The sequence below is a fragment of the Hydractinia symbiolongicarpus genome, chromosome 2, assembly GCF_029227915.1.
Source record: "Hydractinia symbiolongicarpus strain clone_291-10 chromosome 2, HSymV2.1, whole genome shotgun sequence".
NCBI lineage: Eukaryota > Metazoa > Cnidaria > Hydrozoa > Anthoathecata > Hydractiniidae > Hydractinia > Hydractinia symbiolongicarpus.
In genome coordinates this window covers 31,441,423-31,461,725 of record NC_079876.1, presented here as the reverse complement: position 1 = coordinate 31,461,725, position 20,303 = coordinate 31,441,423, and the positions used below count along the sequence as shown (strand labels likewise).

General features: G+C 33.0%; 1 protein-coding gene across 1 annotated transcript; it reads left to right on the top strand.

Annotated features, from left to right (window-relative positions):
* Positions 1-514: 514 nt before the first annotated feature.
* On the top strand, positions 515-16,860 carry LOC130630669 (uncharacterized). Its single transcript, XM_057444244.1, has 2 exons — positions 515-881; positions 12,316-16,860. The coding sequence occupies exon 2, from the start codon at positions 12,326-12,328 to the stop codon at positions 16,028-16,030; it is 3,705 nt and encodes a 1,234-aa protein (XP_057300227.1). The 5' UTR covers positions 515-881; positions 12,316-12,325; the 3' UTR covers positions 16,031-16,860.
* The last annotated feature ends 3,443 nt before the right edge of the window (positions 16,861-20,303 follow it).

The window sequence follows — 20,303 nt, the reverse complement described above, 5'->3', positions numbered from 1 at the left end:
AACGAGGAGACACACGAAACATTTTCATGTGTTTGCAGCAAATCGTATTTTTGATTCAATCGCATGAAAATTTGTTTCCGTGTCCCCGAAGCTTAACGCTAATTCAAAACCACAAAATTGTATGCTAATTCTACCAAATTGCTCTTTCGTCATAACTATCAACCAATAAGCGCGAGTAAGAGACACAAAACCCTGAGAACGAGGTTGATACCTTAAAAATCTTTCGGCTCTTCCACGATTCCTTTATCACAATGATCAAATTTTATATAAATACTAATTTAAGCAAAAACTGTCAACACAACGATTTGGTTCATATGGCTCGATTTATTGCAACCTCTAACCCAGTGCCTGTAGCGTTTTTTGATATGAAGATGAAAAAAAAAATTGTTAAAGTATTCCCGTTTGGCGCCAAGTGTCCCATTGAAACATTTCGTTTCCATAATAACAGAGCAGCTTTTGTGAACCATATTTTGATATTGAATTAAAAAAGAATATATTTTGTGAGTCACACCTAGGAAATTTTAAAACCAACAAGATGGCCGGATAAAGTTTAAACGCTGTAAGCCGTATGGTTACAATCTCTTTCAAAATGCAATTTTGTGATTCCATTTTTTTTTCTATGCCGTGAATAAGAATAACAAATGTGGTTCGAAATTTAAAAACACAACGGAATGCTTTTGTTTTCCGGAAGAGCTTGTAGTTCAATATATTAGAATAGAAATAATTAGCTATTATCAAAGGAATAGTATATATTGTTAAAATATTAATTAGGTAGATTATATAATTGTGCAAACTATTTCTTGTCACAATCGTTTCAAAATCGTTTCAAAAGAGAGAAGTATCACAAAAGTACAGAGGAGAAGTGATTGAAAATAGAACTGGTAAGGTTTGTATCTTGTGTTTCTATATAGAACACCACTCTGTTAAGAATCAAATGGACGAATATGAAGTCTATTTGTTGTATCAAAATCATGTTTTTATTCTCAAAATTCAAAAATTTATTAACAAACCTTTTTCCAGTAAAATAACCTCAGCATTTACAAAATGTGTATTCATTTATTACACGCAACTAGCTGCTAACCGTGTATATTAATTACCAAAATTTCAGACGGTTTTGATTTCATACAAAACGCTTGTCCGAAAATTATGTGCGTAATTTTCTTTAAAGCAGACATCATGGGGCAATGATCGTTAAAGTTTTTTGATAACAAAGAGGTCTCTTCCCAGGATTAATTTAAAGCCATAGTGAGAACTGAGAGATGTTTTGTGTTGTACATTAATCCAAATGTGACTACGAGCGACTTCGAGTGAGACTAACTGACTACGAGTCAGACCGAAAAATGGTATTGTTAAAAACAAAGCTTTACGTAAGTATAATCTTACAATGAGTTAGACAAAACTGGTAAAACTATATCCACATTGGCACAATTAAGTTCCCTTAATTTAATATTCTTAGGTTTGTGCGAGGAATTATCTTAAAATGTTTTTTTAAAGTATACCTATGTCAATAATGCTATTCTTAAAAAATCAAACCAGACACAACGGACAGATGGAATTTTCATTCATACTACGATTTTATGTTTGCAAGTAAAAACGAAGTGAAAGATAAGTATATGCAAAGTATGGGCCATCTCACTGTTTCCAAAAAAGCTGTGTTTACCCAACTTCCATCCCCAGGGTTTGTCGCCTGATTTCAAAGCGGCTAGCTACTTAACAGGCTGCTTTCTATGAATAATTAAAAATGTTGTCTTGCTTTCCAATTTGTGCGGCTAGTACCAACTTAACTGAGTCCTCGTTCTTCACTTGCACATGGCAAGAAAGCAATGCGATGGATACTGTTGTTTATATTTTTAAACGCTTAGCTTTACATTGTTTTATTTCAAAGCATTCACTCTCAAACTATTTTTTATGGTGGTAGCTCTTTGTTTGTATTGGCAAAACCGTGACAAAGCTTGACGATAACTCCTAGATTGTAGTATCGAGATAGCCAGCAATGTCTTTAACCATAAGGAAACACATTACCAAAACACTCTAGCCAAAAACAAGAAGCAACCTCAAATTTGGCCAAAAGTTAAGGAGATTGCTTAGCAGTCTTTCGGCTTCACATGCATCCAATGATCACTTTTCTTAAATTAACAACCTTACCAATTTAATTAAGGCAAAAGTTTTGACAGGGGCGATATACTCATTTTCTTTAGAGGTCCAACATTTGGAACATGTTAAGAACAGTTAAGAATACTCCTTTCGAATTAGAAAAGTTAAAAACATTTGAAGGCTTTCCTCAAAATGAGTGTTCCTATAAAAAAGGGTATATCAGTGTTAAAACCCTTTGCTTAAAAAAAATTGTTTCCAGACTTCATAACTGACAATTGATCTTAAGGCTTGAATATACTTCAGAATATCCGTGTGATAACTAATGATAACTAAATCTTAAACTTGTAATTCAAATCTTCAACTCGTACTTTAAATCTTCAATTCGCACTTTAAATCTTCAACTCGCACTTTAAGTTTTCAACTCGCACTTTAAGTTTTCAACACACACTTTAAATCTTCAACTCGCACTTTAAATCTTCAATTCGCACTTTAAATCTTCAATTCGCACTTTAAGTCTTCAACTCACACTTTAAATCTTCAATTCGCACTTTAAATCTTCAATTCGCACTTTAAATCTTCAACTCTCACTTTAAATCTTCAACACACACTTTAAATCTTCAACACACACTTTAAATCTTCAACTCGCACTTTAAATCTTCAACACACACTTTAAATCTTCAACTCGCACTTTAAGTTTTCAACACACACTTTAAATCTTCAATTCGCACTTTAAATCTTCAATTCGCACTTTAAGTCTTCAACTCACACTTTAAATCTTCAATTCGCACTTTAAATCTTCAATTCGCACTTTAAGTCTTCAACTCACACTTTAAATCTTCAATTCGCACTTTAAATCTTCAATTCGCACTTTAAATCTTCAACTCTCACTTTAAATCTTCAACACACACTTTAAATCTTCAACTCGCACTTTAAATCTTCAACTCGCACTTTAAATCTTCAACACACACTTTAAACCTTCAATTCGCACTTTAAATCTTCGACTCACACTTTAAATCTTCAACACACACTTTAAATCTTCAATTCGCACTTTAAATCTTCAACACACACTTTAAATCTTCAACTCGCACTTCAAATCTTCAATTCGCACTTTAAATCTTCAACTCGCACTTTAAATCTTCAACACACACTTTAAACCTTCAATTCGCACTTTAAATCTTCAACTCGCACTTTAAATCTTCAACACACACTTTAAATCTACCACTCGCACTTCAAATCTTCAACTGGTACTTTAAATCTTCAATTCGCACTTTAAATCTTCAATTCGCACTTTAAATCTTCAATTCGCACTTTAAATCTTCAACTCTCACTTTAAATCTTCAACACACACTTTAAATCTTCAACACACACTTTAAATCTTCAACTCGCACTTTAAATCTTCAATTCGCACTTTAAATCTTCAATTCGCAATTTAAATCTTCAACTCGCACTTTAAATCTTCAATTTGCACTTTAAACCTTCAACTCGCACTTTAAATCTTCAACACACACTTTAAATCTTCAACTCGCACTTTAAATCTTCGACTCACACTTTAAATCTTCAACACACACTTTAAATCTTCAATTCGCACTTTAAATCTTCAACTCTCACTTTAAATCTTCAACACACACTTTAAACCTTCAATTCGCACTTTAAATCTTCGACTCACACTTTAAATCTTCAACACACACTTTAAATCTTCAATTCGCACTTTAAATCTTCAACACACACTTTAAATCTTCAACTCTCACTTTAAATCTTCAACACACACTTTAAACCTTCAATTCGCACTTTAAATCTTCGACTCACACTTTAAATCTTCAATTCGCACTTTAAATCTTCAACTCGCACTTTAAATCTTCAACACACACTTTAAATCTTCAATTCGCACTTCAAATCTTCAATTCGCACTTCAAATCTTCAATTCGCACTTTAAATCTTCAACTCGCACTTTAAATCTTCAACACACACTTTAAACCTTCAATTCGCACTTTAAATCTTCAACTCGCACTTTAAATCTTCAACACACACTTTAAATTTTCAACTCGCACTTCAAATCTTCAACTCGTACTTTAAATCTTCAATTCGCACTTTAAATCTTCAATTCGCACTTTAAATCTTCAATTCGCACTTTAAATCTTCAACTCTCACTTTAAATCTTCAACACACACTTTAAATCTTCAACACACACTTTAAATCTTCAACTCGCACTTTAAATCTTCAATTCGCACTTTAAATCTTCAACTCGTACTTTAAATCTTCAACTCGCACTTTAAACCTTCAATTCGCACTTTAAACCTTCAACTCGCACTTTATATCTTCAACTCGCACTTTAAATCTTCAATTCGCACTTTAAATCTTCAACACACACTTTAAATCTTCAACACACACTTTATATCTTCAACTCACACTTTAAACCTTCAATTCGCACTTTAAACCTTCAATTCGCACTTTAAATCTTCAACACACACTTTAAATCTTCAACTCGCACTTTAAATCTTCAACACACACTTTAAATCTTCAATTCGCACTTTAAATCTTCAATTCGCACTTTAAATCTTCAACACACACTTTAAATCTTCAACACACACTTTATATCTTCAACTCACACTTTAAACCTTCAATTCGCACTTTAAACCTTCAACTCGCACTTTAAATCTTCAACACACACTTTAAATCTTCAACTCGCACTTTAAATCTTCAACACACACTTTAAATCTTCAACTCGCACTTTAAATCTTCGACTCACACTTTAAATCTTCAACACACACTTTAAATCTTCAATTCGCACTTTAAATCTTCAACACACACTGTAAACCTTTAATTCGCACTTTAAATCTTCAACACACACTTTAAATCTTCAACACACACTTTAAATCTTCAACTCGCACTTTAAATCTTCGACTCACACTTTAAATCTTCAACACACACTTTAAATCTTCAATTCGCACTTTAAATCTTCAACTCTCACTTTAAATCTTCAACACACACTTTAAATCTTCAACACACACTTTAAATCTTCAACTCGCACTTTAAATCTTCAATTCGCACTTTAAATCTTCAACTCGCACTTTAAATCTTCAATTCGCACTTTAAATCTTCAACTCTCACTTTAAATCTTCAACACACACTTTAAATCTTCAACACACACTTTAAATCTTCAACTCGCACTTTAAATCTTGAATTCGCACTTTAAATCTTCAACTCGCACTTTAAATCTTCAACACACACTTTAAATCTTCAACACACACTGTAAACCTTTAATTCGCACTTTAAATCTTCAACACACACTTTAAATCTTCAACTCGCACTTTAAATCTTCAATTCGCACTTTAAATCTTCAACACACACTGTAAACCTTTAATTCGCACTTTAAATCTTCAACACACACTTTAAATCTTCAACTCGCACTTTAAATCTTCGACTCACACTTTAAATCTTCAATTCGCACTTTAAACCTTCAATTCGCACTTTAAACCTTCAATTCGCACTTTAAATCTTCAACTCGCACTTTAAATCTTCGACTCACACTTTAAATCTTCAATTCGCACTTTAAATCTTCAACTCGCACTATAAATCTTCAACACACACTTTAAACCTTCAATTCGCACTTTAAATCTTCAACACACACTTTAAACCTTCAATTCGCACTTTAAATCTTCAATTCGCAATTTAAATCTTCAATTCGCACTTTAAATCTTCAATTCTCACTTTAAATCTTCAACTCTCACTTTAAATCTTCAACACACACTTTAAACCTTCAATTCGCACTTTAAATCTTCGACTCACACTTTAAATCTTCAACACACACTTTAAATCTTCAATTCGCACTTTAAATCTTCAACACACACTTTAAATCTTCAATTCGCACTTCAAATCTTCAATTCGCACTTTAAATCTTCAACTCGCACTTTAAATCTTCAACACACACTTTAAACCTTCAATTCGCACTTTAAATCTTCAACACACACTTTAAATCTTCAACTCGCACTTTAAATCTTCAATTCGCACTTTAAATCTTCAACACACACTGTAAACCTTTAATTCGCACTTTAAATCTTCAACACACACTTTAAATCTTCAATTCGCACTTTAAATCTTCAACTCGCACTTTAAATCTTCGACTCACACTTTAAATCTTCAATTCGCACTTTAAACCTTCAATTCGCACTTTATATCTTCAACTCGCACTTTAAATCTTCAATTCGCACTTTAAATCTTCAATTCGCAATTTAAATCTTCAACTCGCACTTTAAATCTTCAACACACACTTTAAACCTTCAATTCGCACTTTAAACCTTCAACTCGCACTTTAAATCTTCAACACACACTTTAAATCTTCAACTCGCACTTTAAATCTTCAATTCGCACTTTAAATCTTCAATTCGCACTTTAAATCTTCAATTCGCACTTTAAACCTTCAACTCGCACTTTAAATCTTCAACACACACTTTAAATCTTCAACTCGCACTTTAAATCTTCGACTCACACTTTAAATCTTCAACACACACTTTAAATCTTCAATTCGCACTTTAAATCTTCAACTCTCACTTTAAATCTTCAACACACACTTTAAATCTTCAACACACACTTTAAATCTTCAACTCGCACTTTAAATCTTCAATTCGCACTTTAAATCTTCAATTCGCACTTTAAACCTTCAACTCGCACTTTAAATCTTCAACTCGCACTTTAAATCTTCAACACACACTTTAAATCTTCAACACACACTGTAAACCTTTAATTCGCACTTTAAATCTTCAACACACACTTTAAATGTTCAACTCGCACTTTAAATCTTCAATTCGCACTTTAAATCTTCAACACACACTTTAAACCTTCAATTCGCACTTTAAATCTTCAACTCGCACTTTAAATCTTCAACACACACTTTAAACCTTCAACTCGCACTTTATATCTTCAACTCGCACTTTAAATCTTCAATTCGCACTTTAAATCTTCAATTCGCAATTTAAATCTTCAACTCGCACTTTAAATCTTCAACACACACTTTAAACCTTCAATTCGCACTTTAAACCTTCAACTCGCACTTTAAATCTTCAACACACACTTTAAATCTTCAACTCGCACTTTAAATCTTCGACTCACACTTTAAATCTTCAACACACACTTTAAATCTTCAATTCGCACTTTAAATCTTCAACTCTCACTTTAAATCTTCAACACACACTTTAAATCTTCAACACACACTTTAAATCTTCAACTCGCACTTTAAATCTTCAATTCGCACTTTAAATCTTCAACTCGCACTTCAAATCTTCAACTCGCACTTTAAATCTTCAACTCGCACTTTAAATCTTCAACACACACTTTAAATCTTCAACACACACTTTAAATCTTCAACTCGCACTTTAAATCTTCAACACACACTTTAAATCTTCAACACACACTTTAAATCTTCAATTCGCACTTTAAATCTTCAATTCGCACTTTAAATCTTCAACTCGCACTTCAAATCTTCAACTCGCACTTTAAATCTTCAACTCGCACTTTAAATCTTCAACACACACTTTAAATCTTCAACACACACTTTAAATCTTCAACTCGCACTTTAAATCTTCAACACACACTTTAAATCTTCAACACACACTGTAAACCTTTAATTCGCACTTTAAATCTTCAACACACACTTTAAATGTTCAATTCGCACTTTAAATCTTCAATTCGCACTTTAAATCTTCAATTCGCACTTTAAATCTTCAACACACACTTTAAATCTTCAACACACACTTTAAATCTTCAACACACACTTTAAATCTTCAACACACACTTTAAACCTTCAACTCGCACTTTAAATCTTCAATTCGCACTTTAAATCTTCAACTCGCACTTTAAACCTTCAATTCGCACTTTAAATCTTTAACTCGCACTTCAAATCTTCGACTCACACTTTAAATCTTCGACTCACACTTTAAATCTTCAACACACACTTTAAATCTTCAACTCGCACTTTAAATCTTCGACTCACACTTTAAATCTTCAATTCGCACTTTAAACCTTCAATTCGCACTTTAAATCTTCAACTCGCACTTTAAATCTTCAACACACACTTTAAATCTTCAACTCGCACTTTAAATCTTCGACTCACACTTTAAATCTTCTATTCGCACTTTAAACCTTCAATTCGCACTTTAAATCTTCAACTCGCACTTTAAATCTTCAACACACACTTTAAATCTTCAACTCGCACTTTAAATCTTCAACTCGCACTTTAAATCTTCGACTCACACTTTAAATCTTCAACACACACTTTAAATCTTCAATTCGCACTTTAAATCTTCAACTCTCACTTTAAATCTTCAACTCGCACTTTAAATCTTCAACACACACTTTAAATCTTCAACACACACTTTAAATCTTCAACTCGCACTTTAAATCTTCAACACACACTTTAAATCTTCAATTCGCACTTTAAATCTTCAACACACACTTTAAATCTTCAACTCGCACTTTAAATCTTCAATTCGCACTTTAAATCTTCAACACACACTGTAAACCTTTAATTCGCACTTTAAATCTTCAACACACACTTTAAATCTTCAACTCGCACTTTAAATCTTCGACTCACACTTTAAATCTTCAATTCGCACTTTAAACCTTCAATTCGCACTTTAAATCTTCAACTCGCACTTTAAATCTTCAACACACACTTTAAATCTTCAACTCGCACTTTAAATCTTCAATTCGCACTTTAAATCTTCAATTCGCACTTTAAATCTTCAATTCGCACTTTAAACCTTCAACTCGCACTTTAAATCTTCAACACACACTTTAAATCTTCAACTCGCACTTTAAATCTTCGACTCACACTTTAAATCTTCAACACACACTTTAAATCTTCAATTCGCACTTTAAATCTTCAACTCTCACTTTAAATCTTCAACTCGCACTTTAAATCTTCAACACACACTTTAAATCTTCAACACACACTTTAAATCTTCAACTCGCACTTTAAATCTTCAACACACACTTTAAATCTTCAATTCGCACTTTAAATCTTCAACACACACTTTAAATCTTCAACTCGCACTTTAAATCTTCAATTCGCACTTTAAATCTTCAACACACACTGTAAACCTTTAATTCGCACTTTAAATCTTCAACACACACTTTAAATCTTCAACACACACTTCAAATCTTCAACTTGGACTTTAAATCTTCAATTCGCACTTTAAACCTTCAATTCGCACTTTAAATCTTCAACACACACTTTAAATCTTCAACTCGCACTTTAAACCTTCGATTCGCACTTTAAATCTTCAACTCGCACTTTAAATCTTCGACTCACACTTTAAATCTTCAATTCGCACTTTAAATCTTCAACTCGCACTATAAATCTTCAACACACACTTTAAACCTTCAATTCGCACTTTAAATCTTCAACACACACTTTAAACCTTCAATTCGCACTTTAAATCTTCAATTCGCAATTTAAATCTTCAATTCGCACTTTAAATCTTCAATTGTCACTTTAAATCCTCAACTCTCACTTTAAATCTTCAACACACACTTTAAACCTTCAATTCGCACTTTAAATCTTCGACTCACACTTTAAATCTTCAACACACACTTTAAATCTTCAATTCGCACTTTTAATCTTCAACACACACTTTAAATCTTCAATTCGCACTTCAAATCTTCAATTCGCACTTTAAATCTTCAACTCTCACTTTAAATCTTCAACACACACTTTAAATCTTCAACTCACACTTTAAATCTTCAATTCGCACTTTAAATCTTCAACTCGCACTTTAAATCTTCAACTCACACTTTAAATCTTCAACTCACACTTTAAATCTTCAATTCGCACTTTAAATCTTCAACTCGCACTTTAAATCTTCAACACACACTTTAAACCTTCAATTCGCACTTTAAATCTTCAACTCGCACTTTAAATCTTCAACACACACTTTAAATCTTCAACTCGCACTTCAAATCTTCAACTCGTACTTTAAATCTTCAATTCGCACTTTAAATCTTCAATTCGCACTTTAAATCTTCAATTCGCACTTTAAATCTTCAACTCTCACTTTAAATCTTCAACACACACTTTAAATCTTCAACACACACTTTAAATCTTCAACACACACTTTAAATCTTCAACACACACTTTAAATCTTCAATTCGCACTTTAAATCTTCAACTCTCACTTTAAATCTTCAACACACACTTTAAACCTTCAATTCGCACTTTAAACCTTCAACTCGCACTTTAAATCTTCAACACACACTTTAAATCTTCAACTCGCACTTTAAACCTTCAATTCGCACTTTAAATCTTCAACTCGCACTTTAAATCTTCAACACACACTTTAAATCTTCAACTCGCACTTTAAATCTTCAATTCGCACTTTAAATCTTCAATTCGCACTTTAAATCTTCAATTCGCACTTTAAACCTTCAACACACACTTTAAATCTTCAATTCACACTTTAAATCTTCAACACACACTTTAAATCTTCAACTCGCACTTTAAATCTTCGACTCACACTTTAAATCTTCAACACACACTTTAAATCTTCAATTCGCACTTTAAATCTTCAACTCTCACTTTAAATCTTCAACACACACTTTAAATCTTCAACACACACTTTAAATCTTCAACTCGCACTTTAAATCTTCAATTCGCACTTTAAATCTTCAATTCGCACTTTAAATCTTCAACTCGCACTTTAAATCTTCAACACACACTTTAAATCTTCAACACACACTGTAAACCTTTAATTCGCACTTTAAATCTTCAACACACACTTTAAATGTTCAACTCGCACTTTAAATCTTCAATTCGCACTTTAAATCTTCAACACACACTTTAAACCTTCAATTCGCACTTTAAATCTTCAACTCGCACTTTAAATCTTCGACTCACACTTTAAATCTTCGACTCACACTTTAAATCTTCAACACACACTTTAAATCTTCAACTCGCACTTTAAATCTTCGACTCTCACTTTAAATCTTCAACTCGCACTTTAAATCCTAAACTCGCACTTTAAATCTTCAACTCGCACTTTAAATCTTCGACTCACACTTTAAATCTTCGACTCACACTATAAATCTTCAACACACACTTTAAATCTTCAACTCGTACTTTAAATCTTCAATTCGCACTTTAAATCTTCAACTCGCACTTTAAATCTTCAACACACACTTTAAATCTTCAATTCGCACTTTAAACCTTCAATTCGCACTTTAAATCTTCAATTCGCACTTTAAATCTTCAACTCGCACTTTAAATCTTCAACACACACTTTAAATCTTCAACACACACTTTAAACCTTCAATTCGCACTTTAAATCTTCAATTCGCACTTTAAACCTTCAATTCGCACTTTAAATCTTCAACACACACTTTAAACCTTCAATTCGCACTTTAAATCTTCAATTCGCACTTTAAATCTTCAATTCGCACTTTAAATCTTCAATTCGCAATTTAAATCTTCAATTCGCACTTTAAATCTTCAATTCTTACTTTAAATTGGCAACCCGTGCTTTAAATTTGTAATTCGCGACTAGTAAAAGTATTGTACCAACTCGTAAATTTCAACTCTTAATTCGTGGATTTAGTAAACATCCTAGGAACCCTAAAAAAGGTCCTCTCTATAAAGAGAACAAACAAAAAAGTGCGAACAAAACAAACAAAGGAAGTGTATCTTTCATAAGTTCTGCCCCACACCGCAATTACAAGAAATAGTTTGGGTTAGCCTTGCAAATATATCACAAAAAATCTAATCGATTAAATGAACATCCTGGAATAAAAATGTCTTAAATTGTTACTTGTAAATTTGTAGAACAAGATATCTATACTTAATATCCTTATGCGCAACATGATAACCACAGTAGCAAGACACACGAACCCGTGGATACAACTTGTGTTGAATGCAAACTCCTCTTAAATAAGCCACTTGATCAGAAATGTTATGTATGCATCAGAAGTTGTAGTGTATCACTTTGTTATCGCATCGCATTTTTTAATCCCATAGCACTTTACAATCCCAAAATTTGTAATCTTTTCTTGTCGCATATTGTAATCATTTTGATTGTAACTAGAACCCGGTAATTTAATTCATCCACAAAAAATCGCCCATGAATTTTGCTAAAAATATTACCTATGAAAAGAGGCCGTTTACAAGAATTTATGTTTACATTTGCGACTAGCATATTTCTTTTCCTGTATTTATTGTATTTTTATTATTATTTCGTAGCAACGAAATTATGCCTTCGGTTATACCACTGACGTTGTTGATTTTGGGACAGCTAAAATTTCTTGATGCGGATTTGTTTCCGATGAAGAAATTTTTTGATTCAGACAGAGCATACTCACATTTGTGTCGTTATGGAGGAAACATATGTTGTGACTGCTCTGACGATTGTATGAAGTACAAAACTTGCTGCATAGACAAGTTGTGGGACGATGAAAAAAAAGATCACTTGCAGACGTATCTTAAACTCTTTCTGAGTGAATCACAAAAGTATAAAAATATGTCCTGTGAACCAGCTTTGACAGTAAATAAAACACACCCTGTGAAATCATATTTCATGGTAAAATCCTGTCTTCCGAATACAACAGGAGATGATGTAGAGCGCTGTCTGAAATCGAGCTTGCATATCAAGGATGATATTCCAGTACTAGGCAACGACACCTACTTGTATAGAAATTTGCACTGTGCCAAATGCAATTTAGTATTTGATTACAAATTTATTGATATAAAAGCAAAGTGCGAAAATGCGTCAAATCTTATGCTCAGGAAAACCATCAGTAAAGAGGAGTTGAACAAACTAAGTAAATGCGAGTTTTCCTTAGATACTAGCGACCATTTTCAACAAGGGTATATTCGTGCGTGTGAAAGAAAACAGAATGTATGTCCACAAACTGACCCGTTTTATAACTTATGCAATGCGTATGGAAAGACTATGGGTGAATACAAAAATTACCATTGTGCAATGTGCGCAGCCAATCAGAATTTAGAAGTTATTGTTATCAATAAAACTGTTGTTCAACCAACTCATTTTCATAACGGAACCCATAATGTTACCACACTTAAAAACGTGACAATACAAGAAGCATATCCAGTTACATTGCCCATGCCGGATATTGATTTCACCTGCTCTGCTGCACCTTGCAAATTTCGGCATTGTTATATGCCCAATGGCGAGGATTCTACAAAATTTGAAAGCACGTTCTCAATCGGAGCCCTTGAAGAAAATAAAGGTGAAATAAAATATTTAAAGCAAAAATTTCCAATTAGACAATTTATGAATATTTCCAAAGCGTATGATTTTGGATTTAACAAAGGTTTGGAACAATATCTATGCAATGCTCCTAGAGAAAAATGTTGCGACTGCAGTGACGACTGTATGGTAAGAAAGAGATGTTGTATTGATAAATTTTGGAACGAAACACATCCTGTGAATTTAAATTCGTACATAAACCAATTCATTCAAACCTCGCAGGAATATAAAGATTATTTTTGTGAACCAATACTTCCCATGGCGTATTCGTTTGGTTATCAAACTGAATATCGGCTAATGGTGAAGTCCTGCTTGCCAAAGGCAAGTGTTGATAACGTAAAGAAGTGCTTACACGGTTTTACAGGCGGATTGCTTCACTCTAATTTACCAGTAAAGGGTTTTAATGGATACATATATCGAAATTCGTTTTGTGCTAAATGTAATTTTATCACCAAATACCAACCAATCAGCGTTAAAGCAGATTGCAACGTAAAAAATCCACAAACGTTTTATAAAATGCTTTATAACACTTCTCTTGGGCTTGATATTGAAAGCAGTTTTAAAGAATGTGAGTTCTCTTTAGCAAATTCACGTTACTACAAGTCAAAAAAATGTAACCCCATGGATTACTTAAAGGGAGATTGTCCAAGATCGAATATACATTACGAACTTTGCCATGTTTATAGTGGTAAAGTTGCAGGTTTTCAAAATTACCATTGCTGGCTTTGTAATCAAAATAATCACACTTCTACATTTCCACCTATTGATTATTGTGATGACTTTTGTTTTGGACCTACTAGTTGTTCCAGAGGACCTGATCCTACGTGGTCGTTACTGCTAAATTTTAATACCAATCAATTTCAAATTGCCAATCAAAAGTCCAGGTCAATTTGCAAAAATGGAAGCAAATATGACACAGGAACGCTGAAGTGTGAGAAAGTCATTTGTCCACCTGACTTTGTCTTTGATGGGAAAGACTGTTTACCAAAACCCAAAAAGCCCATTCCTGAAACACACGTGCTTAAACCAACATTCGATAAATGTTTTAGTAGCAACGTGACATTGTATATGGTTTTAAAAAAGGTGATAAGTAGCAGTAAGATAAAGATTTTACGAAATTTTCCACCTTATATGTATGATAAATTTACAACCTATTCAGTGATAAACCAAACAAATGATGACCAATTTGTAATCATTTTGTCAAATTTTCTTCTACCTCCTTGGTCAGACGTAAATCAAAACATATATAAATTCTTTAAATCATTAGAAGTGGGTTATAATTACAATTTATGGCACAATATTGAAAAGATTTTGATAACTAAAGGAAGAAAGTTAAAATATACAGAACATTACCAGTTAGAAATGTCTCGTTACTTCCCAAAATATCGTATATGTGCCGAGGCGAATATACGCAATGGAACTGATGGCTCCTTTACTAGATCATGCATGGTAACGAAAGGAAATGAGACATTCTCCAAACAAAATATTTCAATGTGGATTGAAATAAGCAAAAAGTCATCAAGTAAATGGTACAGCACCTGTCAAAAGTATCATTTACATTCCAACTGTCCTCGGAGAAAAATAAGTGGTCACATCTCTTTCAGTGAAGAGGGAAATCTTCTGCATAAAAGGCTTGGTCAAGTAGATACTTACAACGTGAGCGAATATATACCACTATCTAAAGGTTATGGTGTTTGTATCAGAAGTTCGTTTACAGGGTACGGCGTTAAAGGCAACCACTTGGAGACTGTCTATGTGATTGAACACTACATTTCCTTAACAGGGACAATTATTAGTGTCAGTTTTTACATATTTGTTATTCTGAGTTTCCTACTTTTTAAAGAACTTCGAACTGTTCCTGGATTGAACACATTGGGAATGTGCATATCATTATTTTTCGCAGAGGTAATATTTTTACTGGCAATAAACTCTAATTTTTCAGGAACTGCTTGCAAAATAGTTGCTGCAACATTGCACTGGTGCTTATTGAGTTCATTTATGTGGAATATGATCATCGCTTTTGATTTGATTTCAAAATTCAGTTCTTTCACTGTTGCCAGTCGAGGAAATAACAATAAGAAATTCATTCGTCGCTGTATTTATTCACTCATTCCTCCAACCTCAATAGTTTCTCTGTCTGTAATACTAGCAGCAAAAACAACCGTTGTTGGTTATGGTACATCCGGCTTTTGTTGGATTACAGGTTTTTATGCACGTGTTGGCTTCTACATTATTCCAGTCGCCGTCATATTTCTCACCGCACTTTCAACCTTGCTGTATACAGTACGTAAAATTCACAGCGAATTCAAAGTGAACGAAGAAATCTTGAAAACTGGTAAGAAGACTAAAAAGGAGACCTTAAAAATCGCATTGAAGCTTGCTATTATACTTGGCATCACCGAAGGTTTAGGTTTTATTCAAATAGCTAAATCACATCTCAGTTACAGCGAGGAAGTTTTTAACGCCTGTTTCAGTCTGTTGTATTCCACTTTCAGAGGTTTACGAGGGTTAATGCTGTGCTCGGTGTATATAATAGGTGCAAATGTTTTAGGGCTATATCGTAAAAGAGCACGCAGCTTATTTACGACAGATACCGGTAGAAATTGGAACGTACTTTATCGACATAAAGGAATGAGCACGTCATCAAGTCAACACGACCAATCTGAGACCAACACCTCCACAGTTTAGAAATGTTTTATATGTCCACGCTTCTAAAGCAGTTGTTTCGTTTTCCGGCTCAATCGGTAATCTAAGGCATACAGAACGGTCAGTGAAACAAAAATTTTGTTTGAATTATAGGGAATTCAACTTATAGAAATTATTCTGATTTTGTAATTCTTTGCAGTGCAGTGATTTTGATATCTATGCATTTAAATCTTTCGTTTGGGACTTCTGGTTAAATATAAAAATGCTGGAACATTTTCTTCTTGAAATTGAAAATTTGTTGGTTGAAAGAAAAATTATAGACGTGTTTTGCGTTTGAATACACATTGGTCAATTTTTTTTTAATTTGTAAAATGTTCAAATTAAAGAGAGAAAATGCTGCAAAATATAACTCCAAGGAGAAAACTCATGGAGGTTGAATTCTGGAAAGTCACTTTTATTCAGTTTTTTGAAGTATTTTTACCGTGCCAGAAAATATAAAGAGATTTTTTAATTATAGAGAATCTACTGTATAAATATTTTCTTGAATGATGACATTATATGCAACTTTTAGTTGAGCCCTATTTTCAACGAACTTGTGGAATTATAAAAAATGAAATCTGTCACTGATATCGATCATAGCTTAATTTTACAATACAAATATTTATCGTAGTTAATCAAATAATTAGTAAAGTATAAAAACCAAAACAAAAGCTATGTATACTTCACTAATTAATATTTGATGTTTAATGTCATTAGTAGTTTTTGTATATTTAGTTTATACTAACAGGTTACTTGTCGGTTAATTACGTTCCCCAATGAGGAAACCTGACTTCAACCCTCACCCTTGGGTTGGGGGGGGGAGAGGGGGGGGGAGGCAGAAAACCAACAAGTACCATTAACAACTGTAAGTGAATATTTTAAAGGTAATAAAGTAACCTGATGTAATCTGTCTCCGTTTTTTCTCTATTCTGATTTTCCAGCTACGTAACAACCTGCATGGTTAAATGCACAAAAAAACTAAACAAGTTATGCTTTTTTTATTTTCTTATTCTTGTACAGAGTTATTAAGCCCGTATTTAGTACACAAGATATTCTTAGTTATCTCAAATCAAAGATCTTGCTTTTGATGTTTCCTGGTAAATACATCCAAAGCCTAGATATTTTCATCCCAAGCAGCCATAAAAATTCTGTAAAAATGTTGCTAGATAGATTTATCGATACTTAGTTGTGAATATCGTTATTTAATTGTTATTATAGTAGTCAACTTGATTATAGGATTTAGAAATCTATAAAAAAATTCCTCTCACTTTTAAAATTTAATTTCTTGCAGCCACAAAATATTTTTTTATTCGCCTCTCCTTTAAAAAATTCTTTCTTTTATTTTATTTATGTAATACCAGATATCTTCCAGTTTGAATGCCGAACGGCTTCTTGTTTTATTTACAATCACCAGTTTTCACTAAGTTTGCAAAACGCGATTCTTTCACTTAAGGAATATTGTGAAACTGCAAATTATATGAATACTTTGAATAAGAAGAAAAAAACACTGAATATAACAACAAAAAACAATACGCTGAAAAGTTGTTCCCTGTATCTAAACGGCCTAATTGTCATTTACCGATCACGGACCAGCGTGTGTGTAAACTACGAGCAATACTTTTTCCTTGTGGTATGATAACATAGTTGCAGTTGGCAAAAAGAAAAGTCAACATTAATGGAATTGTTAAGATGGTTTAGCTTTCCTATATATACTTTGCCAAACTCGTTGAGAAAGGGTGTGGTAATTTTTCTTTTTATTTGTAACTGAATATCTTGAGAAAGGGTGTGGTAATATTGGAAGGTGAAGAAATTGAAGAGAGAAAAGTTCCACGTTAACTATGGTTACTGACGGAATTCTGCCACGATAATGCATGTGTGATTGTCATGTTTACATCCTGAATAGTCATGTCAGCTGTATCGTCCCTCACCAGTGACGTTTGTCCTTGTGAGAAAATTTCTGCAGCATTTTATGTCCTTGGATGTACTATATATTGCAATATGTTCCCAGTTTGACGTAAAAAAATGTTTTATACGTGGTTTAATCATGCTGGGCTATTTGAGGACACCTTAATGCTGGTGGAAAAGGTCAATTCGCCACCCCTCTGTTATTTCTAGTTTTTGTTCTGTAAACATAAAACTTACCACAAGTACCACAATTTGTTACTACAGCTTGGGCAGAAAAAAATTTCTGCTGTCAGCATTTTTGCTAATGATTTGTAAAAGTGGCTGAAAATAAACCTTATTTAAGATTTGCGAAATATTTGTATCATGTATGATTTGTATTTAGTTGCACTAATTTGACAAACAAACAAAAAGCCCTGCGGCTTCAAGATTTCCGTCAATAGCCTGAAAGATATTGAAATTTGAAGTAGACCTTGAAAACGGAGAATTATGGGGTAAACAAATCACTGAGTAGCTATCCCAATTCTCATTATTATTATTGCAACTAACCTGCAATGTTAAAATACAACTCAATAAATAAAAAATAAAAATTTTACATAGCTATATGAAGTATTCTAAAATAACAGTTAAAACTTTAACTGTATATTTTTAAAACTGATTAGAAAAATTATGGAAATTTCAATTTCAATAATACTAATCTTGTTATGAATAAACTTGACGATTCGAATATAATTACTTTTGAACGAGCTCTCTCCTGTTGAAGATTTGTTTAAATGCTGATGGTGTATGATTTGATAAGAGCTGATCTAAAAAGAAAGTATGTTTTAAAAATAAGACACAAGAATACAATTTTGCCATAAACTGAATTATCACCAGGTTGTTTAGTTACTCTTTAAACTGTCTTTGCCTCTTTAATTTGAAAAAGGAAATTTATTAAAAAGATACAAATCAATGCCATGGGATGCACAAGGTATATTTATATATTAATATATGTATATAAATTTAATCAAGTTGGTTTGCGATATTTTTGTTAAACAAGTAACATATTAAGCAGGCGATCCATGATTTTGAAACCTGTGGACAATACAGGATTTATTTTATTGAAATCGATTCATTGAATTCTACAAATTTAATTGTTAGTTATCCTTTTTTGATTCGAATTCTCAGATTTGAATATCTTTTCGGAGAGTCTTAGTTGCATTTTTCTGAAATTACTTCTGAAATTTTAAATTGACGAATTGAATTTAAGAAGTTGAAACAAAAAAAGGTAAACACACAATAAACTTGCGGATTTGATAAATCGATGGTCCTTTTCGTGAGATTTTTAAAAATCAAGTTTTTCTAAGAAATCTTAGAAAAATATTTCTGATACTTACGGTGAGTTCAAGAAAGATTTTCAAGAAAATTAGGCACTTACGGAGAACTGATAATTAGCCAGTAACAGAATAGCTGTTTTCAATGACATCCTAGCTTAGTGGTTATAACTCTGGCACTTTGTGCGAGAGAATGGGTTTCGATTCCCCTTGGCAGCAATTCAATATGGACGAGTGAATGGTACCATAGCCCTAGGTTAACCCACCATGTGAGGAAAATAGGGGAGATGGCACACTGTGTGGGCTGTTGGATGTTGCAGGGAGTTGTCTGGTAGAGCGCGGACCCTGATTGAGTCTGCGTAGCTCAAAATGAGCATTATTAAACAACAACACTAGTCTGATTTCCAGAAAATACATGGAAAAGACGCAGTTAGCTGTTAATAACACAAGAAAGCTTTTAACGGCTAATTATACTATGCGCAGCGTCTAATTATCCTGCATCAGCTAAATATATATATTGTTACAGGTTAATCATCAGTTCACCCTGACTGTTCGGTGTAGCAACAATAAACTTTTGTCATGTTTCAGCAACTTTTCTGCAAAAAATCTAAAAGAAATCCTGTGCGAATATACCTTTTTATCTGACAGAAGTGGCCCACAAAGAGTTGTTTGGAATTTTTTTTCAGCGCCCTTTTTTCCCATACGAACAGGAGTCGGGTGTCCAGTAATAAAAAAATTACGCAAAGCAGGACAAATGTTTTTCGTTGCTGCTCTTTAAGAAAATAGGAACTCTAATCAAAGCACTATTTTGTGTAGCTAGCTAGCTATCTGGCTCTATACGATGTTATGATGCGATAGTGAGTATGTAAGTAATTTCACGACTATTAAAAGGGGTATGTCAGCACCAAAAATTGAGATAGCTAGCCAGCCAGCACATCATTCTCACTTACATATAAAATAATTCTTACCTGATAAAATACACGATTTCAAAAAATGTGCAACTACAATCATCCCAGACACCAGCAAGTAGCAAGGGAGCGACCAACAAAATGTAAGCACTT

Coding starts and splice junctions, on each gene's coding strand:
- LOC130630669 (XM_057444244.1), top strand. CDS start 12,326: ATGCCTTCGGTTATACCACTGACGTTGTTGATTTTGGGACAGCTAAAA.